Raw genomic sequence first — 23,947 nt, 5'->3', positions numbered from 1 at the left:
AGACTTGTGACATGATTCCGGCCCAATGGTCTCGCACTGGTATTCATTTCTTGCCTATACGTCTGTTAGACCGAGTCTCATAAATAACATCTTTTTTTAATGGCTAGAAGTACTTTTCCCTTCACAGTTAAAATTATACCCCCCTTTGGGTTGCAACATCACATAAACATGGTGATAAATGGCTGCATTTTCCACTACTGATAGGCAGTTTCACAAATATCATTCTCTCGATCTCGATGGACAGCAGTGCTTTCACTTTATGGCTCCAAGCCCTTCACGGCTAAAACAATACCTCCTTTGGGTTGCAACATCGGAAAAACATGGAGATACATGGTTGCATTTCTTAGCTTCCACAACTGATAGGTAGTTTCACAAATATCATCTTCTCCTTCCTGATGGCCAACATTCATTTCCTTTCATGGCCCCAAGGCTCCCCCCCTTTCTTTAGGCTGTAAATAGTTCAATAACCTGGTGACACGTGGTTGCATTGCACAGCCTTTGCTGCTGGTAGACGTCGGGCCAATATAGATCCAGCAACTGACATATGTACACGTACAGTGCCACGTGACTAGCCTGAAAACAAGGGGCAGAGTCCCAGCACCTTCTATAGCTTGAGACGGGGTACATCAGGTGACTTTCCCGTATTATGGGGCAGCGCACTATCGGATTGGTTGCTACAAAATGTAGGAAGCAGCGCGACAGGTTATATAGACATGCGTGTTGCGCTAACATCAGACGGGAGTAAGTCAGCGACGCGTGGTGAGCGGCTCCGGTACTTCACTGCTGTTGTGCCGCACGAGGAGACTTGAGAAGATACGTGTATAACACGGTAAGCGATTCTTCTGGAAGGCAGCATTTGCCTTTGGCAGCGAATGGAGGTCTAGCCATTAAACCCTATAGGGCGTATATACGAGAAACTGACATTCAGGAATACATTAACCCTGTGTTTACCAATATGTATTAGCCATGATACATAATTTGGTTGTTGACTTTGGTGTGGCTACCGGGCTTACAGTAGCCCATTTATTAATATTAGGCAATGGCAGTATATATCTACTTTAGTAGTATCCCTTGTACCACGTGAATATTTGCTTTTTGTCCTATTCTTGACTGGCAGTATCCATGCCATTTTATGCTGCCGTCATAGGATGGGAACTAGCCTATTGCATTTATGCAACATACATTCGCATACCCATACGGGCTGATGGCGTTAATTTTTGTTTCACCATATAGATGACTTCAGTGCTAGTTCAGGCCTGAGAAGCCCCGATTGGACTACTGCCTTGGGACTTGCGATTGCCTTGGGAATAGCGATTAAACCGAGTTTTCGATCTTTGCGAGGACAATGGCACTACCTTTCTAACGTGGCAAGTTCTCTGCATAGAGATGCATTTTTAGTTCTAGTAGCCATCACGGATCGTTTGGGCCTCAATATTCTTCATTGTCCTACGGATTTTGTTGACCATGGCCTGTTTTGCCACTGCTGCAGAAGCTTCTGATATATTGGAATGCTGCCCCTCCTAGATACAAGGTTAGTGATGCCACAATACCCTTGAAGTCCCTGCATGGAATTGTTATATATTAATGGTGCAGCTTTCTGATGTCACTATGCCTAAATACACAATATCAGCCTATGGTACAGGTTGGCTGATTTTCTTAAATACCTTCTTATGACTAGTGCATGCCTTCATTTCCTTCTGTGACATGTGGGTGCAGATGCCTAGGCCTATTCCTCCACTCCACATCAGGGCACCAGTTCTTCATGGTGGCACTTTGTTTGACACTGTAGGAAATAAGTGGTGCACCCCAGAGATAACCTTCCTGGGTTTCACCATTTTATTGCTTTATGTGTTTTGTAACGTGGTTAAAATTATTTGAATTGCAGGGCCATTTACATTATAAATGGTCCCTTTCAGGGTCTATTGTGTTACCTGAGAGTTAGGGTCTCAGTTGTTTTGTATGCTTCCCTTTCTTTTAGAGTGTAATCTTGTTTTCCTGATGAAGACGTTGCTAAGTGATTCAAATACGTCGAAACCCGTCGAGAAATTGGAGATGTGGTCATGTTGCATATCTAACTGATCCACCCCAGGAGCAGACCACTTTTGTCATAATTATAGTGGTCTTGTACATTGAATGCACTTTATAAAACTTAATCTGCTAGCTATGATTTTTAACAGGCTTTATCATATATGTATTGTTGTTGGGTATAAAAACTTTATAGAATGTGTATGTATGGTGGCGGTGTGTGGACGAATGAGTGAATTATTTATTGTCAATTGTATGGATTACTATGTTCTTAATTTTCCTGCAATGTAAATAATGTGCTAAGTGCCGATTAAGTCACGATTAATTTGTCTTTTCAAATGATGCATCAGGCACAATACAATCCTTTTTGATACTTTGTTTCAAAAAAGGTAGCAGGCGCTCCTCTCCAGAAAGAACATGGCATGATAACCTGTTCTGAGATGATAGTTTGCAGCACACGCTTTTTGCTCACTGTACCTTTCACAGATGGGAAATACCCATTTGCATATCAGTCTTTGTCCCGTCCACATGGGCAGTCCAGCACCGAAATACTATGGCAATTCCTCTCTGAACAAGAGTACCAAAAGCAACCCCATACACGTGTTTCAGCCTTGTTGGGCCTCATCAGTGAGGTGAAGCTTTGCCTCTCTGAGCACAGTGAGCAGGGAGTCCAGCGCCTGCTACATTTTTTTAAAACTTTTTGATACTTTGTTTATAAACTAAACTCCTCTGGACTTTTTTCTTCTGAGCTAATTAGTTACACTAATACCCTAGCCCAGAGTGTAGGTTTTCCTGCGTCTTTCAGAGATACATATTGTTCAAATAGCAATTTCTTCTCTGAAAAGCACTGCATCCATTCTGGAAGATTTTGAAGTAGAGAAGCCAGATACTATTTAAAACCCATCTGGGCAGTCTGGGCCCCCTTTTGCCTTTTTGGCCAATCAGATTTTATGGCGCACTCTGGCCTTTTTAACCACACCATATGAATTGCGACAGGCTTTCTTGCCACCTCTTAAGGTCTTTTTTAGGGTTTCCCATGGGGACCAATTGAAACATAGCATTTTGGGGAGGATGTCCATCTTTATAGCTGCTATATACCCCAGCCATGCGAGGCACAGCCCTCTCCACATGGCAAGATCTTTGATTGCTTGAAAGATCCGGATTATTGGCTTTGTATAGTCCGGGAAAGAATGGTGTAAGGTTTCTTTGTCCATCTGAACAGAACCAGCTTCGAGAGATTTAGTAATTTGGACTTGGTATCATTAATCTTAAACCCCGAAACATGGCTGAAACTGTTCAGCTCTTTTAAGATGGCTGGAATGGACTTCTTCGGGTTGCAATCGCCAAGATACATTGTATGCTAATAGTTTATTTTTGTTTTGGGTTCCCCCCATTTTGATCCCCTTGATACCCACATTATTTATTTCCGACCATTTAGTTTAGTGGCTCCATTGTTAAAGCAAACAGAAGTGATGACAGTGGGTGTTGAGACGGATTTCTGAACTCTGTCCTGGTGGCGCAGAAGTTCAGAAGGCCAACCTAATTACTTGGAACAGGGTAACCTCTGGACGAGCCAGACCAATCAAGGTAGCGATCGCGGCGGTCAAGACTAGGTCTCAAGAGGGGTGAGGGCGACTGAAAGCCTGCAATGAGCACACAAAGCAAGAACACTTACAAACTACTCCAAACAGTTGTTATATTAAAAATATATACACATTTATTTCAAGGCCTTTAAAACAGTGATCGTAGCGAGAAAATCACAATATAACGATAGTAAACCAACACATACCATATCAACACAATATATATACAAATACGACAGTCTCAAGCGTTAGATGCACGAAATGGGTAGTCCACCTAAAAGGGAAGGAAGACAGGCAGTGCGAAATAATGCTTAGACCCAGTTCGCCTTCAGAGGCACCTAACTAGATGGAAGTCCGAGCCCTGCGAAGAGTGGAGCCTTGTGCTCAAAAGTACCTGCACGCGCTGGTGCCAACGGGCAAAAGGAGAAGCTCTTCGAGGGAAATCAGGTAGTTCAGTTTAGTGCACAAAAGAAGAACACGTTCCGCGACTCAAGCGCAGCCTCCACAGTGGGCAGAAGCAGAGCGCGAGTACGGAAAAGGGTGCTGTTTGACACAGCGGGGAAAAGCAATGGGCTCCTGCAGGAGGGCAACCAGATCCTAGCTATGCTACTCACCGGTCCCCGAAGCAAGCAGACCCAGGCTTCTCCGCGTCAGTTTCAACAGCTGGCAGGTTCAGAAGAGCAGGGAACGCCTCGTCGTCGTGTTGAGTAAAAAGACGTCCCAATCCAAGAAACCCGCACAGTTTGTTATCACAGCAGGGCAACGGAGCGGCCGTGTGTATCTGAGCCAAATGTACACTACTCACTTCAGACCTGGGAACGCCAAGTGTACGAAGCGTGTGAGAGTGACAAGGACTCGAAATACTACACAACCTGGCGGCGGTTACAGAGCAAGACTCCCGTGTAAGCTGGTCAGTCAGCTGGATGGCCCAGAGACACTTCCAAAGGCTTACTGGCAGGAGATGGTGAAGATGCCGAGAATAGCTGTTCCCGCTATTCCAAGGGTCGAAGTACCAGTACAGGACTTCTGGTTCGATCAAAGGTGAAAAGGGTTTCACAAGGCAACAGCAGTGCAGAGGAGAAGTCCTTCAGCGGGTCACCAGCGATTCCTCGGTCCAGCCTCTTGGTTGCAGGATACTTGGCTCCTGTATTCCTTCGTTCGTGAGAACTCAGGAGATCGACATGGTAGTGGTGTTTCCAGCCCCCTCTTATCCACGGTTCCCTTCGCACCAAAACGGAGGGGACCCAATGGGAGATCCGCTCATCAACACTCACACCATTCGTGGACCAATCACGGACCACAGTGGTCCCAAGCATTCACACCACCCTAGACTCTCTGGCACCCAGGATGTGTATTGGGACCAGACATCCCAGCCCACATCCTGGAGGCACACAAAAGAAATGGAGAAGCCGGCGAAAGCATCCGTGTTTCGCGTGAAAGTACATGCCCTAATAAGGAAGGTCCCGGGTCGGCTCGACCTGGGGAAGGTGAAGGGAGCAAGACGGTCAGCGGACAGGACAAAGGAGCCTCGTGGTCTGGCCATTTTGGGAGCCAGGCCACCATTTTGGGTTAAGGGCGAGAAACGCGCTTAGAACGCCAAAAGGAGCTCAAAACACAAGAAACGATCGCTGCCACCATTCCCGTCCCTGAATCACTTGCACCGATCAGATACAATCCTAAACGAGTATCTAGGACCTGTAGAAGGCTAGAGACCCAAGAGAGATGTAACTTAGCTTACACTGCCCTCTTGTGTCATGTTGCACGAAAGCAGCAACATGATAAAAGAAACTACGGGAAACAGCGTTCCCCGGTACTGACTGTATTAAGGGCATGTCAGTTTCCCCGTAAGAAAGGAGCGAAAGCCCAGAGGAGTGCGGCAGAAGGCTGCACTTCTCTGGCAAAGTCAAGAACAAGGTGAAAAACAACAGCAAAAAGTTTAGGGGTTGCCACATGGAAGGAAAATTACCTACAATTATGAACTCTTTCCTAACACTCGCCCCTCCCAGACTATGGACAGGGGGAACTAATCCACCCCTGGATGAGTCTCTTGTTCAGGTCGGTTAAACATTCTGGACAACCCATCAGCATTGCTATGTTGGACACCTGGCCTATGCTCAATAGTGAAGTCGAAGCCTTGTAGACTTATGGACCACCTAAGCAACTTTGGATTCTCCCCCTTCATGTTCATTAGCCACTTTAAGGGCTTATGGTCAGTTTGCACAGTGAAGTGGGTCCCATAGAGGTAGGGCCTCAGCTTCCTTAGGGCCCACACAACAGAGAAACATTCTTTCTCTACCGTGGACCATCTGAGCTCTGTCCTTAAACTGGCGGCTAATAAAACCAATAGGGTGTTCCTTACCCTTCTCATCTACTTGTGATAGTACAGCTCCTATCCCAGTGTCAGAGGCGTCCGTCTGCACGATAAAAGGTCTTTGATAACCAGGGGCCCTGAGGACAGGGGCCGGCACAAGGAGTCTTTTAAGCCATTAAAGGCCTTCTCACACTCGTCGGTCCAAGTTACCTTCTTGGGTTTCTTCGGAGTTGTGAGGGCAGTCAGAGGGGCAGCTATGGTGCCATAGTCTGCCACAAAATTGCGGTAATACCCCGTGAGTCCTAATAAAGCTCTCACTTGGGTTTGCGTAGTGGGGGTAGGCCAGTCTTGTACTGCTTGTACTTTTCTGGGAAGAGGCTGTATCCTCCCTCCACCTACTTCATGTCCAAGGTAAACCACTGAGCCTTGTCCAATCTGGCATTTACTAGCCTTTATGGTCAGGTGTGCTTTCTGAAGAGCCTGGAGCACAATGCTGAGGTGTTTCACATGGTCTTCCCAGGTGGCACTGAAAACTGCTATGTCGTCCAGATATGCAAGACAGAATTCGTCCAACCTATTCAACACATGATTCACAAGCCTCTGGAAAGTGGCAGGTGCATTCTTCAACCCGAACGGCATTACCCGGAATTGGTAAAGGCCGTCTGGAGTAGAAAATGCTGTCTTCTCCTTGGCATGTTCTGCTAAAGCTATTTGCCAATAGCCAGCAGTGAGGTCAAACGTGCTGAGGTACTTGGAGGCACCCAAAGTATCCACCAGCTCATCTGTTCGAGGCAAGGGGTGTGCATCTGTCTTGGTGACAGCATTCAGAGCCCTGTAATCCACGCAGAACCTCCATTCAGAAGTGCCTGCCTTTGGAACCAAAACCACAGGGCTGGACCAAGGACTACTAGAGGGTTCAATCACCCCAAGGTCTAACATCTTGTTGACCTCGGTCTTAATATAAGACCGTACTTTGTCTGACATCCTGTATCCCCTACTTTTGGTAGGTACACTGTCTCCTGTGTCAATGTTATGTTTGCACCAAGGTGTCAAACCAGGCGACTGTGAAAACAGGGGGGAAAACTGCCTAAGCAAACTTTTCACCTCAGCCTGCTGACCAGAAGTCAGGTGAGGGGCCACTCGGACACCCTCAAAGGAGCTATCTGAAGGACAGCTTTGGAACAGGTCGGGGAGAGGTTCAGACTCCTCTTCCTCAACCTCTGAAGCCAGTAGCAGTGCTGCGATTTCGACTCTTGGGACGAAAGCCTTCAGCCTATTCACGTGAAACACTTTTGGAGCCTGTCCAGGCCTTCCAAGGTCCACTAAATAGTTAACCTCAACCAGGGGCTCCACCACTGTGTAAGGGTCTGACCATTTGTCCTGTAAAGCTCGAGGCCTTATGGGATTCATGATCAGGACTTGCTGACCAGGTGTAAAGTTGATGAGGGAAGCTTTCTGGTCGTACCAATGTTTCACCAGCGCTTGTCCTGCCTTCAATTTATCACTAGCCAAGCCCATCAGAATTACCATCCGTTTTCTGAGCCCTAGCACATAATCAACTATGTTGGTAGTAACAGGGGGAGTGGGCATCTCCCATCCCTCTTTAACGATGGCTAAGGGTCCCCATACGGGATGACCGAACAGAAGTTCGAAGGGGCTGAAGCCAACACCCTCCTGTGGTACCTCTCGGTAGGCAAACAGTAAGCATGGTAAAAGAAGATCCCATTTTCTTCTTTGAGGTTCCTCCAGAGCCCCAATCATGCTCTTTAACGTTCTGTTGAAACGTTCCACCAGACCATTGGTCTGGGGGTGGTATGCAGAAGAGAACTTGTAGGTGACCCCACATTCTTTCCACATAGCCTGCATATACTTCGACATAAAGTTGCTGCCACGATCCGACACAACTTCTTTAGGGAAGCCAACCCTAGTAAATATGCCAAGTAAAGCTTTTGCAACTGACTTGGCATTTACAGTTTTCAATGGGATGGCCTCAGGATATCTGGTTGCATGGTCGACCAGCACCAGGATAAACCTATTGCCCGAGGATGTTTGCGGGTCAAGGGGACCAACGATGTCGATCCCTACCTTTTCAAATGGTACCCCCACAACTGGGAGCGGTACCAACGGAGCTTGGATTGTCGCGCCAACCTTACCAGACAACTGGCAGGAGGCACAACTCCTGCAGTGACTTTCTACTTGCACCCCCATCTTGGGCCAGTAGAAGTGCATGGATAACCTTTGCTTGGTCCTCTTCATACCAAGGTGACCAGCAAGGGGAACTTCATGCGCCAACTGCAGGAGGAAGGGCCTAACAGCAAGGGGAACCACCAACCTCCTATGGTCTCCTTCTGTAGACTCTGTGGGCTCACAATACAGGAGTCCACCTTCCCAATAAATCCTATGCGTCCCAGGAGGTTCACCCTCAAGCTGGGAGCAGGCCTGTCTCCTTAGGCCTTCCAGAGATGGGCACTCACGTTGGCCTTTGCTGAATTCGTCCCTATCAGGACCTCCTTCAACTAACAAGTCTTTTAGTTCAGGATGATCGTTGGGGTCAAATACTTCAGGCATCGCCACCTCCTCGTCAGGCCCGGGCCCGGGCGATTGACCAACTTCCTCCACCGCAGTGGTAGGCGAGCTCGGGGTAATATTCTCTTTCCCTCATCTTGACTTGTCGACTCCTTTCGCCTTGGGTTTCCCCTTCGGCTGGGGCAGCGTATTGGTCTTGGCCAATGCTGCCCGTGCTTGAGACCGTGTGTAGGTTCTTTCGGCAGTGTCTCCTACGAGCCCTAAAGCTCTGAGATCATTACCTAACAAGACCTTTCCCGGGACGTTTCTCTGAATGCTCACTGGAATCCTGACTGCTGTACCATTTAAAGTAAGATTTACAGGTATTACTGGGAACATACGGAGTGGGCCGTCAGCCAACTTAGTGGGCATCAGAGTAGCTCTGGCAACTTCCTCTGAGTCTACCAAGGTAGAATCCACTACAGTGCGACTGCACCCACTATCCCTAAGAGCTGGAGTATCTACTCCATTGATCAGCACACTGTCTTTAAAGTAGTGCTTGGTATTATCCGGAATCCTAGCATAAGCCTCTGCGACTTTAGGCTCCCAGGAACCCAGGGAAACTAAAACTACCTCAGCCTCTAGCCCGCTGGGAAATGAGTCTGAGGAGAAGGATGCTCCTGTAATCTCTTCTTCCTCGTAGGAGGAGAAGGCCAGATTAGCGGAGTGGACCCCCAAAGGTCTAACCTTACACCGGGGATCCCCCTTCACGTGGTCAGTTGCTCCACAAGCAAAACAAGATCCATTGGGTCTGTTTACATAGGGAGGCTTATTGTAACCAGAGTTCTGTTTCGGAGGCTGACCTCCACTACCCTGTGAGTTCTCTTGTGTCTTACCCTTATTTTTCTTTTTGTGGCCCTTATGAGAAGAAGATTTATCAGATTCTCCACCCTCCATATCTTTGGACTTTTTCCCTTCCTCCTGCTTACCAGGATGAGTTTTGTCCTTATGGGACACTCGATGTGACACCCATAAGTCTGCTGCAATGGCCAGCTTCTTAGGATCTATCTCCTTCGAATCGGCCAAATGCTGCTTAAGCTCCGGGGAAGAAGATACAAAAATGTGTTCCAGCATGACAAGATTTATCATGCCTTCGAAGGTAGAAACCTTATAACCTTCGACCCAGCCAGTTAAGTTTTTCAAGGATTCAGTGACATAAGATACCCAAGTACCACCTTCCTTTTTCTTATACTCTCTGAAACGTTTCAAATATTGGGCCGGAGTCTTCCCAAACTTTAAAATGAGAGTTTGCTTTAACATTGCGAAATCAGCTCGCTCAGCCTTCGACATTTCCATCATGGCACTACAGCCAGAATGGGGCAGTCTGCTGAGTAACCAGGCAATCTTATCAGCATTGTCAACTTGTTGAACTTCGCATGCATACTCAAACGCATTCAGCCAGTCCATAATGTCATTCCTTTCCTCATACACACTGAGCAGATCTTTCGGAAACCGTGGATGAGAGGAGGCCCCAGACCCATGTCCAGGACCCTTGGACCCATTTGCAACCTGAAGCTTGGCCAGTTCCAACTGGTGATCCCTGTCTTTTTGTTTTTCTGCCTGTTCGATTTTTAGTTTGGCTATGCTGAATTCAAGCTCCTGCTGCCTAAACCGCAGCTCTTGCTTCTTGAATTCAAGCATAGCCTCCCCATCAGCACTGGCAGAGGAAACATTAGACATCTCGTCCTCCCTGTCCTCGTGGTCGCGGTGGATCAGTGCAGCGGCAGAACCGTCGGTTCTACCAGTGAGAGCAGCCCCACCTCCTTCCGCACTGTCCTCAGAAGTTATAGCGTCAAGCTGCGCTTCTTGCCACGCCACGATTCTTTGGATCATTTCCAATTTCGTGCCTTGAGAGGAAACACCTCTCTCCGCACACATCTTTTTCAATGTTTCTGATTTGGAAGGATTTAAAGTTAACAAGGTATTCGTTTCCATACTGTTAGATAGGACTATGGCCTTTTTAAAGTTATACTACAACAATTCACTACGTGTCCTGGTTGGAATAACCTGAAATGCCTTAGTTCGTGCGCAACACTGGATACCTTCAGTCGTATCCCACCGCTGTACACCAATTTGTTAAGACGGATTTCTGAACTCTGACCTGGTGGCGCAGAAGTTCAGAAGGCCAACCTAATTACTTGAAACAGGGTAACCTCTGGACGAGCCAGACCAATCAAGGTAGCGATCGCGGCGGTCAAGACTAGGTCTCAAGAGGGGTGAGGGTGACTGAAAGCCCGCAATGAGCACACAAAGCAAGAACACTTACAAACTACTCCAAACAGTTGTTATATTAAAAATATATACACATTTATTTCAAGGCCTTTAAAACAATGACCGTAGCGAGAACATCACAATTTAATGATAGTAAACCAACACATACCATATCAACACAATATATATACAAATACGACAGTCTCAAGCGTTAGATGCACGAAATGGGTAGTCCACCTAAAAGGGAAGGAAGACAGGCAGTGCGAAATAATGCTTAGACCCAGTTCGCCTTCAGAGGCACCTAACTAGATGGAAGTCCGAGCCCTGCGAAGAGTGGAGCCTTGTGCTCAAAAGTACCTGCACGCGCTGGTGCCAACGGGCAAAAGGAGAAGCTCTTCGAGGGAAATCAGGCAGTTCAGTTTAGTCCACAAAAGAAGAACAACACGTTCCGCGACTCAAGCGCAGCCTCCACAGTGGGCAGAAGCAGAGCGCGAGTACGGAAAAGGGTGCTGTTTGACACAGCGGGGAAAAGCAATGGGCTCCTGCAGGAGGGCAACCAGATCCTAGCTATGCTACTCACCGGTCCCCGATGCAAGCAGACCCAGGCTTCTCCGCGTCAGTTTCAGCAGCTGGCAGGTTCAGAAGAGCAGGGAACGCCTTGTCGTCGTGTTGAGTAAAAAGACGTCCCAATCGAAGAAACCCACACAGTTTGTTACCACAGCAGGGCAACGGAGCGGCCGTGTGTATCTGAGCCAAATGTACACTACTCACTTCAGACCTGGGAACGCCAAGTGTACGAAGCGTGTGAGAGTGACAAGGACTCGAAATACTACACAACCTGGCGGCGGTTACAGAGCAAGACTCCCGTGTAAGCTGGTCAGTCAGCTGGATGGCCCAGAAACGCTTCCGAAGGCTTACTGGCAGGAGATGGTGAAGATGCCGAGAATAGCTGTTCCCGCTATTCCAAGGGTCGAAGTACCAGTACAGGCCTTCTGGTTCGATCAAAGGTGAAAAGGGTTTCACAAGGCGACAGCAGTGAAGAGGAGAAGTCCTTCAGCGGGTCACCAGCGATTCCTCGGTCCAGCCTCTTGGTTGCAGGATACTTGGCTCCTGTATTCCTTTGTTCGTGCGAACTCAGGAGATCGACATGGTAGTGGTGTTTCCAGCCCCCTCTTATCCACGGTTCCCTTCGCGCCAAAACGGAGCAGACCCAATGGGAGATCCGCTCATCAACACTCACACCATTCGTGGACCAATCACGGACCACGGTGGTCCCAAGCATTCACACCACCCTAGACTCTCTGGCACCCAGGATGTGTATTGGGACCAGACATCCCAGCCCACATCCTGGAGGCACACAAAAGACATGTAGAAGCCCGCGAAAGCATCCGTGTTTCGCGGGAAAGTACATGCCCTAATAAGGAAGGCCCCGGGTCGGCTCGACCTGGGGAAGGTAAAGGGAGCAAGACGGTCAGCGGACAGGACAAAGGAGCCTCGTGGTCTGGCCATTTTGGGAGCCAGGCCACCATTTTGGGTTAAGGGCGAGAAACGCGCTTAGAACGCCAAAAGGAGCTCAAAACACAAGAAACGATCGCTGCCACCATTCCCGTCCCTGAATCACTTGCACCGATCAGATACAATCCTAAACGAGTATCTAGGGCCTGTAGAAGGCTAGAGACCCAAGAGAGCTGTAACTTAGCTTACAGTGCCCTCTTGTGTCATGTTGCACGAAAGCCGCAACATGATAAAAGAAACTACGGGAAACAGCGTTCCCCGGTACTGACTGTCTTAAGGGCATGTCAGTTTCCCCGTAAGAAAGGAGCGAAAGCCCAGAGGAGTGCGGCAGAAGAATGCACTTCTCTGGCAAAGTCAAGAACAAGGTGAAAAACAACAGCAAAAAGTTTAGGGGTTGCCACATGGAAGGAAAATTACCTACAATTATGAAATCTTTCCTAACAGTGGGCACCCTGGTTTTGTACCCTTGACTGTGCAATGGCATTAGATACTTTACCATGTACCTGCACTCTGGCCCAACAGTGCTTATAATTTACAATAGAGCCAAACCCAAACTTTTCAAGTGATACGTGCAGGAAACTCCAGTCCATCCCATCAAATGCTTTTCAGTGTCTAAAGTGAGTAATACTGAGGGAACTGGAGATGGCGTCTTACAATGTTGAATGAGCCACAAAGCCAGATTGATCTGGATTTCCTAAGGCGGGTAAGACCCTGTCTCGCCTGTTCGCGAACATTCCTTTATTCAATTTAAATTCCATATTTAAAAGTACGATGGGCCTGGCGGCCTGACAGTGTTTACGGTCTTTTCCCTCTTTATGTATCATCACAATCCTGGCCCCTCTCATTAGCCTTCATATTTCTTTCACCGTTCTGAAGCATTATAGAATTCTGCAAAGGGTTTAGTGAAAAGATGGGTGGTGCGTTTACAAAAATGAGGCAGTAAACCGCCTAGACCTGGACTTTTGTTATGCTTTAAATTCTTTCACGTTTCTGACCTCATATTTGCTAATTGTTGTATCAAACATCTTTTTTTGCGTCTCAGATACTTGGGTTAACTGGATCTCGCCCAGGTATTTTATCTTCAATTCCCCCCTTTTCCGCCTCATATATTTGGGCATAATATTTTTCAAATGTGCTGCATTTGTGATGCTCCCTATTGTTTTCTTTTCTGACTTCATTGTTAAGACCGGCCTTGTGGCCTTGCTCATAAAAGGTCTCTTCCAGTCCCAGTAAGAGTTTCTCCACCTTGTGACGGGAGATGGACATAGAAGACTGACACAGGTAGTAAAATTCTTGCCAAATAGCTTTATTTAACACTTAGTCCTAACACTATGAGGGGTTTCCCAGCCTCAACAAAACTAACTAACGGAACAGTCGCTGTCAGGTTCTCCAGTTCTCCTCTTCAACATGGGCTGTTTGATGGCGAAACGAAAGATACTGATGAAGTGGAAGGATGCTGGACCTGCTCAGGACAGAGAATGGCTGAAAGACTTGACCTAGGCTGAGGACTGAGGAGCTCTTTATTAAAATGCTGCCAGTCACATCCAGACCAAAGGACATTTGTGCTGAATTTAGGCTGTACCTAGCTGCGTTGCAATACTACATATGTATTCACTGCTGGGGAAATAGCCGAATATTGATCAATATTGATGTGTTGAATTTCACATCTGTTATGACAAGCAAAAATAGGTTTAAAATAACAAAACAAAAAAGTTCTCTGTCTTATGTCCAAAACCTAATCTGATCCTTGCACACTGAATCCTACTAAAAAGCGCAACTAGTGGGAAAATGCTGCTCCAGTGCAGCCTTATGTGTTCTTTGGCACATACTCCCAATAAAGAAAGTCCCGCTAACTCAAAAGTAAGATTCTCTTGGTTGGTTTGCTTACTATAAGAGGAGGTTGACATAGTCCAGTAATGCCAAGGTGGACAATTCTCTTGCCCTGGTCTTTCCACTTGTTGTATTATATTTGAGCAATTGTCAAAATAAGGTTCTCCACAGCTGACCGACTTGGTTTACTTTCCTGCCAAGTACTGTCAATTTTAATTCCCTAAATCATTGGGAGGAGGAAGAGTGAAACCTTTCCCTTATAAATATTCATTTATGACACCAGACTGGATTTCCTTCTCCTGCCCAGTACTGCTTGTTCATTATTTTCATAGCCTGAGTTTTCTGCCACATTTCACCTCGACACTGTCTTGGTGTACTCTGCCAACTAAGGTATGTGTGCCTTTGTACTGGCTTGTTGTGCTGGTCCAGGACACTTGGTAACTAACTTGCTGATTATTTATCTTATTGTCAGGGGTGCGGGTAGCATTAAATTGCCCTTCGGGGCTTGCTCTTTCATGTGTGTTTGTTCTTAGCCCCTTTTCGCCTTATCACAAGCCCATTTTAATGTTGGAGCCAACTTTTCCCCATAAGCATACCTGCAACAGCGCTTCCTGGGATACTGCTGCTCTCGTGACTGGTGTCGCTCGCACCAGCCAACAAAGTTCCTGTCCTCTGGTCCCCCTTCTTTCCCTGCAGCAGAGTTTGCAGGTTTTGTTTCGGTGGGATCTCCAGGTCCCCCTCATCACTCCTCCGGTTACACCGGTTTATGGTTTGATGGCAAGCGTGATTCATGCTCAAACACTGTTTTGTCGGTTCTCTGTGAGGTCGCCGCTGGAGCAGCTTATGTACCTTGTTGGTGTACCGGTATGGACAGGAGAAGGGGATAGTGTCCAGGCTCCTCCACCGCTCTATTGGAGCCTCACTGTGCCTTTCCTTGTTGGCGCTCAGGCTGCCTGGGGAAAACCCAGTATTATGCTCTCCTACAACCTCCCACATTAATTGGATGTCTTGGAGCGGGCATTCAATCTCTAGCCCGTTTCGTTCCCATGACTAGTCTCCCTCTTTTTCCTTCGTGAACCATTCCCTTCCCCTTTCATCACTTGTTAGACTTCCTTTCTGCGGTTTACTTCCACAACTCTTCCACTTCACATCATCACCACCACTACTACTACACTTCTCTTCCTAAACATCTTTCTTCTCAAGCTCTTTGCTCATCCACCTTGAACTCTCCGAGGGTCAGACGCTTCTCCAAGCAGAGTGGGAGGCAGATCTCTCCGAGGCTGGGCCCTCCCTCTGGAACAGCATCCCTGCCTCTCTCAAACTTGAGCAGAACCACCTCTGGTTCCCGGAGCAACTTAAGACCTTCCTTTTCGCTTCAGCTTTCTCTCACTCCCCTACTGATGTCCCCTACTGCTCCGTTCACTGGTCACCCACTGAACTCAGGCCCAGGCTCCTGCATGTCCAGTTGCCCTTGCACGGACTCCGGGCTCCCCCAGCACTTAAGGGTCTGCATCTGCTACCCTACAGTCCCTTCCCTCTGCACTTATGAGCCACCGTCCGGCAGCACTTACTGAATTATCTGCGCTTATCCCTCCTCCCCCTTGGCACTTCTCCCTTCCTCCCTGGCGCTTCTCCGCTTCCTCTTCCCCGCACTTACGCGATCTGATTGACACAAGGCCTAGTAAGATCATTCTTTTGTCCTCCTTCTGTCCCCCCCTTCCTTGTCATGTCATGCCTAGAAACACGTGTGTACAGGCGCTTTATAAATGACTTATCATATACTGCTGCTTCTACCTCTACTACAAAGTGTTTTTTCTTGTCCTTTGTTTCTTTTTATTCCCGGGCTGCTGGTGAAACACGTAGAGTGTGGATAGTAGTTCTGTGCATCCTCCTCGGGCCTCTTTGTCCCAGTATTGCATATACTTTTTACCAGCATCACTTTATGTAGTGGTTGACGTGGCATATGAGTGTTCAAAGTAGGGCAAGTGAAGAAGCCTTTTTAGTCATGTTGGTTTTTAAGAACTGGAACAATGTCTGTCTGCAGGAAAACAGGGCCGATATCCTTGGATTGGTCACACTTGTTTCTGCAGAGTAGTTGCAATTGATGGTGAGCTGCATTTAGTGCTCTTAGATTTGGTCACATAGGTAATTACTTGAAAATATTTGGTAAGCTACTGGGCAGTGCAAACACGTTTTAAAATATTCTGTTTGCTCTATGCTTGAGAGGTCTATTGTCATATACTGCCCAGAGTTCTGTAACATGTGAAACTATCAACTGTAAACAAACTCTAAACTTCCATGGGTGCTAACAAGGATCTCCCATTGAAAGTTTAGCAAAATTCGATATAAAACCGCAGTGTCTGGAAAGTGTTATGGCACTTTTCATGATCTGTCAGCACTACGAGCAGTCTTCGGTCAGATTGAACTGGAGATATTGGAAAACGCCTACCCTCTCGACTTTTTAGCTTAATTGACACAAGGACAGTTTAATTCTTCTATGGAAATGATAGGTGATGCATTTCAGCTTACTAATGTTGATAGTCAATCCATTAATTTTACAACTCTAGTTAAATGAATGTAATTCCTTTTGAGGACAAACCAAGTTTTGAATATTCCCAATTTCTCCCCAGTGGGACTAGGTGCACCTGCATCCAAATTGGAGGCGTCAATGTCTAGTCGTCATATTTACAAAAAATAACCAAGGGCACAAACCTCCCTCATACCCCTAGAGACAGGGAAAGACCTTCCTCTCTTCACTTTAGTGCTCCATCTAACAGTAACATAATTTTCCTTGTGTAAGCAATGGATGTCTACTAATAAAATAGGTAGAACATCTTGTGTAGAGTTTTCCAGATGTGGCAAATGGAAACTTGCATGAAATGATCCCTTAACCTCTACAAAAAAACAAGTAAAGCACCAGTTTCTTTAATAAAAACACATTTTTGAACTAATGAGGTTAAACTAAATACCTGTGCTTAGTCCTCCCCATCAGCGGCCGGCGTTGTTGCTAGCAGACTTTCACGGCTGTAGTCATTTTGAGTGGTGTTGAAATAATCGGCCCCTGAATTATTCTGGGGCTGATGATTTGAACATTAGCCCTACAGCTACTACTCTTTGAGTAGTAGCTGTAGGGCTTCATACTTCCGGGTATTGCGGGATCTGCGCAAGCTGGTTTCCCAGGGCTTCAGGAGCAGCGTGTACCTCCCTCCCAAATATCCGCTGTGTATATATACACACTTCACACCACACCCCTAAAGATGGCCCCACACAGACATCTGCAAGCGGCCCCAGTGCAAAAACTGACACACTTCAGGGTCTTTGGGGTTCATCCGGGGCAGCATGGACAACACACATACGCATAACCTCAAAGAGGTGAGTCTTTCAGGCGAAGCACACTAGGCCACTTCCGGAATAGGTCACCCATAATGTTTTGACTTCCGGGGGAACCCCGGTGAGGGCCGTAGGGACTACAAGCTTCGTGGGGGCCTCACAGCTAGCACCTATGATCTCATATCCGGGGTAACACAGCTGCTAGGGCCTAAGATCTAGTTAAACACCACTACATCACGTCCAAGATAGGCTTTCTGCTAGTGTGGGCCTTCTGGGTCGGCCGCATGATGTCACTTCCGGACCAGGACTTTGGCTAGGGAGGGACTTCCGGGGTCACGGGGCGTGCCCCCCTGTCAAGCCTAATTAATTGCTGATGAAAGGTATCATCTTATTCTACTGCTGTTGACTGGAGATGGGGTCTGCCGAGAATCCTGAAGAGAAGCGCCGGGATATCGAAGTCGATTGCTATCGACCAGGGTTCAGAATATTTCCGTGACCGCAGGAAGCCGGTCGAGTCATGTCACCCAGAAGTGGGGAATACCAGGACGCTGTGCTGCTCCACGGCCAGAGCCGCAACACTCCACCTTGCCTAAGAACATTTGAGAGAGGGCTCCCTTGCCATCACCGCCGACCACTTTGTCCTGCCGGAGAAAGTCAAGGTCACCGGCTACCAAGGAAAGTCCGCTGGTGGGTTTCCTGCTAGCCAAAGCAGCCAAAGACGTCCCAAGGACACTAACGGAGATCCGAGATGCAGCCATTGGTCGAGTCCTGATCGCTGAAGCAAACCCGAGGTACGTGCTGCAGCTGCAGCACCGGCAGGCCAGAGAACCGCCAAAGCAACTACCAACACCCGACGCCGACTGCCAGGCCTACATCCATCACCGAGTATTCTTTGCGGCACCAAACACTTACATCAAGGTGGACCGCAAGACTCATCTTCCCAGGGCTTCCACGACCGACTGTCGAAGAGCACCGCAAAGGTCGAAGCTGCTGTCTGGATGCCAGTGTTCCACTTTTCTTTGAGGAATCTCAATGTCCTGTGGCGCCTACTTTAAAGGGAGTCCACCCTCGAGGGATCCGTCGACAAACCGAAGAAACTCGTCCATCTCAGGTACATTGGAGTGGTTGAACTTTTTGACCAGAAAGCAAGACTTATTTAACATTAATGGACTGGGCTTGTTAATACTTTTATCACAGGTTGCCCAGGTGGGGGCATCCGCACTCAAAATTGTGTCTTTGTAACTAAAGAAAGCATTCTGCCATTGTTTAACATAACCTGCCTTCCTATGATCTTTGTTGATACATCTTACTGCATGATGTGTATGCTATCTTATAACTTTCAGCAGTTGATGCATTTTAAAAGGAATCTAAAGCCAAGTGTGGTACCACATAGACACGCATATATTTGTCATAGCAGAATTCCCAGAGTACAAAGTGTGTTATTGATTGTGTATATATCCCTGAACCTTATTTGTATATAAAGAACTGTGTTAACACATAACAGAGTGCATGGACATTTCTTTGTGGGGAGCTTGGGGACTCACTGTACTTAAGAACCAGTCTGCATCACCTCCTGAGAGCTTAGGCCTTGGTTGCTTGACCATACTGTACCATATAGAGAAATTTGGCTGGGGTGCTCTGTGCCTCTACTCTGCCCTATAGAGGGCAGAAGTACAGTTACCCCCCCTCCAGTCTTTACAAGTATGAATGGCGTTGAATGTTTTTTTTTACATTTCCTAACCCCAAAGAATCCATTTTTAAATAAATAGAATGCATGTTTGTTTGTAATTAGGATTGTTATTTTAGCTTTTCATATAAACGGTTTTATGGAATGATCTCCAAAAAACAAACAAGCTACTTCTATTAAACTAGCCAATGCTGCCCTAATTTCCCTTTCAGAGAGAATTAAAGAATCTATTTTTCTCAAAGCATCACCTCGAAGACACACTGTCGAAGTGATTGAGGGTGCAGGTTTGCCAGCATTATACAAACTTGTACAGCATGTGAACCTTTTTCCATGAGGAATATTGGTATCAGGTGCTCCACCCCCCTCCCCCACACTCTTGTCACAATCTGCAAGAAATCCTTCTGGTGCTTAGACTCAATAGCCGTTGAGCCACTGCCATATCATATGTCCATTCCTCCTCATCCTTTCTACTGATCTATGATTTGTATAGTCAGTTTAAGGCTCGAAGTTGGACACTATCCCAGCCTGATGTTGACTTAAGGACACAAAACATTACAGTTTTCCCTTCGACGTTCGCATCAAATCAAGATGTATCGTTTAGATTTGCCGTTTAATCACAAAACTAATTCTCACGCAAGATTTAACCTTGTATACCAACGGTGGCACATGCCAAGCCTGCAACTTCTTGGTACTATGCATGCAGGATCTGGCTGTTCTCGCAAAACTGTGGATTGCTCAGTTAGTGTAGGCTACGGTTTTAGGTGCATCATGCACACAGCATTGCTGCACATAGGAAAAAGGGAGTGTGTGAAGGCAGGCTGGGACAAGTGGCATTTACTTAACTAAAATAATTAAGCAGTAAAATACTCACAGTTCAAAATCTTATCTGGAGCCCTAGGTACATATGTAAACCACTAACAAGTTGAAATACAGCCACAGTACTTGAAGACAAAGCAACCCGTTTTTGGTATTCATGATTAGTTTTATAAAAAAAGGAAGTTTAAAAATGCAGCTCACCCAGGCGGTCGTCTTTCAGCAGGATTTCCAAAGACTTCTTCTCTTCCACGCCACGGAAACCAACCTTTTCATAATAGATGGATCGAAAGTTTCTTTGTGGATCATCTGCCATGCTTCTGAGTTTTAAAACAGAAAATACTGCTTTTAAAATAAGTGAACAGTTGAAGTACGAAAAAGCAATTGTCAAATTTCTTACTCTGACCTAGTTTGCTAACCAAGTCACATGCGCTCTTCCCTACTGTCCCATGAGTTTGTGTACATTAACCTTGTATGGTTATTACCATATTCTTGAATCTCCAATTAACTTATAATTATCAATGTATACATACTTTGCAAATTCCATTTATTAACAAATACCATAATTTATCAGATGAACCATATTTAATAAATGTTTTCCAATTAATTTACATGCCATAAATTGGCTCCCATGGCAGTTGCTACTTCTGAAAGTGATACACATTCAATGCATGGTCCTCTTTCAGCATCCACCAAAACCAGGTGAAAATGATGTCGCTCAGTGACAACTCCGCAATCTATAGGGTTTTAGGAAGATGGTAGTGAGGGTATGGGAGAGAATACAACAAACATTTGGTGAAACTTCAGGGGCCAGCAAAATCCAAGAGGGAGAAAAGAGGTTGGAGCAGGTTCACCTCAGCAGTGGCAATGGCTTCACAACTAAAGGAAATTAGGCAAATAGCACTCCGGGATCCTGAAGAGTAGACCAAATATCTTTGCAGAGGACCGCTGAGGAATGGGGAGAACTGCTGTTGCTTTCCACGGCCCTACATACAGATTGTGGGGAAAAGAGAATGGATCAGGACTGGCTGTTTCACCCAAAAGAGCCTAACAACTGGAGACAGGTGCAAGGCGTGGTTCTTGCAGGCTAGCAGGAGGACAGAATAATAAATTGGGCCATTTTGTCCATATAGTATTCAAATCTCTCCCTAGTCCATAGGGAAGATGCAGACGGTGGAAAAGATTGCCCAGAAGGGGGAGATTTTCCTAATAAGGCCTTTAAGAGAGGCGGGGGAGGGGCTTCAGAATACTCCTCTCGATGAGAGGGGGTGCCCTTGTGTTCTGCAGCTGCCAAAATAATAGCCGCAAGGCTTTTGTTGATTTTCAGCGGCTGAATGGAAGGTCTCAACGTGCCGGACAGTGACTCCAAGGCCTTAGGTGCTAGTGCGACCTTGGACGGTGTGTCAGCGACCGTATTTTTTTTTTTTTGGGGTACACGCCCTTCCCAGAGGAAAGCAAAGTTGCATGCTGCGAAGAGGGTTGCATGGAGGGCGCCGAAACGCCAGGTTCGGGAGGCACCGTCGAAGTTTTATGCGGCCCTGTTGGCATTGCACACTTCTTCGACGTCTCCGTCGAGGAGGCCGCAGTTGTTGTGTGTTTATGTATTTGTGGTGCGTGTGTGCCCTTGTCGATGGGGTGTGAACTCCGCATAACAGAGCCGGTGGCCTGTCTGTCCGGGACAGGCATTTGGGAGCCTGAAGGTTCCGCTGACAGGTCGATGGCTTCCAATTTGGAGCCATGGCTGCCGATGGATTCCTCGTTGTCCGAAGCGTCAGCGCCGACAAGGGGGGGTGGCTTTTGGCCTGCATAGCGAAGGACGCACACCGTTTAGTCCGCCTCTCCTTCAATGTTTTCGGTCAAAGAGCTTGCAGGACTTGCACAAGCGCTCATTGTGGTCTTGAGGAAGACACTGATTGCAACAGCGATGGGTGAGACCAGACGACCGTAGGTCGTGGGGATAAAGTAGGCAACATTAACTCTTGCGAGCTCATCATAGGCGACCAACTAGGTTAGTGGAAAAAAACTATCTGAGAGACCTCGACGCGCTAGGGACTTTGGGTACACTACACGTCACGTTGGGGATAGTGTTACAGTAATGCCCATGCCGACGTCCCATTTCAATCGTCGAAAGAAAGATGCAATACTTTGTGATTTCCACTACATGTCGGCTACATGCACAGTATGCGATTCCAAGCAGATTCACAAACATCAGAAATATACGGTACCATTTTAACAAGTTAAATTGCGTTTGAAAGGAGAAAGCAAATTGCAGTAGTGCAACCCACACAATGCACCAAAGGAAAAAAGTTGTAGCGCCAATTCAAAACAATGTAGCCCTTACTACATGAATAGAAGGTTTGGAAATATGGAGCGATATAAATAACGAAATTAGAAACCGAGTTGCTTGTAGGTGGCAAAGGAAAAAGCCTCACTTTTCCATTTTTGGATGAAGGATTACCCATCATATTTAGGAGGATGTGTGGGCTGGGACTGTGTTATGCAACCTGGTGGGCGAGATATGGGTTTCAACTGTATAGTGTGTATTGTGGTGCTTACTTGCATATTTGCGAGCCATAATCAATGTGGCATATGGTAAAAAGTATGAATTTAAGCAGATAAGAAAGGATTATAGACAGTCATGACCCCACTGTGCACTTGAAGCACAGACACCCATGGGTGTTAACACCCGATGTGATTAAGATGATACACTTTGAGACCCAGTATTGATCTAGCAACAGGCTACATGGCATATTTGCAGTTTAGTCAGTCCTTTGTAGATATTATTGCAGTAGTTTAAAGTTGTCAGTACAAGGGTTCTGGTAAGGTGAACCGTTTGTGCCACTTCCAGATAGGGCTGATTTTTTGAAGTACATGAATTGGGAAATCAGCCTCATTGAACATCTCAAACTGTGGGAAATTACAAGTCTTCATCAAAAATATCATAAGGTTTTTACTGTCTTTGCGAAAGTATGGCGTTGACCTAGGATATCACAGAGTGATGAGCAGTAAATAGATTGCATCACCTTCAATACAGCCTGCATCACATACAAAGCTCTAATGTCTAAGACACCATAACATGCAACTAAAAAGATCAGCACCTCGGGATAACAGTGCAATACCAGGATATCCCTCGACAGGAATCCACGAAATGCAATAAGGAGAAGACCAGAAAACAAGCAGTCTCCTGTTACAAGGCATAAAATAAGAAGTGTTGCATAGCAATTTGCTATGCAATTCTGTAGTTTTGCTAATCAAATTAATACTTATGTAGCAAACTCAGCTATTTAAGTTGCCCTCTTCAATGAAAGCAAAGTTCGCCCTGCAGTCCTCTCGTGCAGTCTGTGCTCTCTTCGCCATCTTTTCTCTGTTCTCTTCAAGTGAAAGACTAATGGAGGGAAAGTGCAGCAGTAATCCTCTCCTCCAATTTTAAGTGCCAAATGCTTGTGTAGGAGTGCAAGAATTCTTTTTTCAAATAATTGCAAGCCAGAAGTAATTGGGATGACACTTTTATTAAGCTTTCATACCCTGTTTGGCAAAGACAATAATGTGTCAACTTTATCTTTTAAAAAGACAGTCATGCAATACCATTCCTAAAATGTAAATTGTTGAATAAGTATTGAGACTGTAAAACCTTGCATCGATCCGTAAAGTTTAGGTTAGTGTATCTGAATTTGATAGTGTCAACTATATTTCCTTTTGTTGGGAAAGATGCATCATGTTGACTAGTGAACTTTTGAAAATGTACATTATCATATGATTAAATGCTGTTGATGGCAAACCAAGTTCTGTAACCTGCAGGTTGCATACATCTTGCAACTGGTGCTCAACCCATGATCGAACCCATACTCCTTTACATTCTATATTATCACCCTGTTGTTTTATGCAAGGTGCCTGAAAGTGAGATGACCACAAACTACAATATTACACCTAGTTTTGCCAGTTCTCTGCCTGCTACGCAATCCACTCTGCTTAGTCTCTTTCTTTCCTCTTACATAATAAATACACAAAGCGAACGAAAAGCTGAAGCAAAGTAGTGATCAGTAGTTCCATCCAGTCTGTCGATCTGTAGATCTACTG

The 23,947-nt window shown here is 46.3% G+C and overlaps 1 protein-coding gene across 2 annotated transcripts in view; it reads right to left on the bottom strand.

Annotated features, from left to right (window-relative positions):
* Positions 1 to 23,947, bottom strand: part of TBC1D7 (TBC1 domain family member 7) — a 474,622-nt gene that overhangs the window by 342,162 nt on the left and 108,513 nt on the right. The window contains exon 2 of one of the 2 annotated variants that reach the window (XM_069620493.1): positions 20,075 to 20,190. In XM_069620493.1, coding sequence (XP_069476594.1) covers positions 20,075 to 20,186 — 112 coding nt within the window. In that variant the 5' untranslated portion in view covers positions 20,187 to 20,190. The remainder of the gene's footprint in view (positions 1 to 20,074; positions 20,191 to 23,947) is intronic. The other variant, XM_069620492.1, reaches the window with a different exon arrangement.

This window comes from Ambystoma mexicanum, chromosome 5q, assembly GCF_040938575.1.
Source record: "Ambystoma mexicanum isolate Mex_15411 chromosome 5q, UKY_AmexF1_1, whole genome shotgun sequence".
Classification (NCBI taxonomy): Eukaryota; Metazoa; Chordata; class Amphibia; order Caudata; family Ambystomatidae; genus Ambystoma; species Ambystoma mexicanum.
This window is presented reverse-complemented; position numbering and strand designations above follow the sequence as displayed.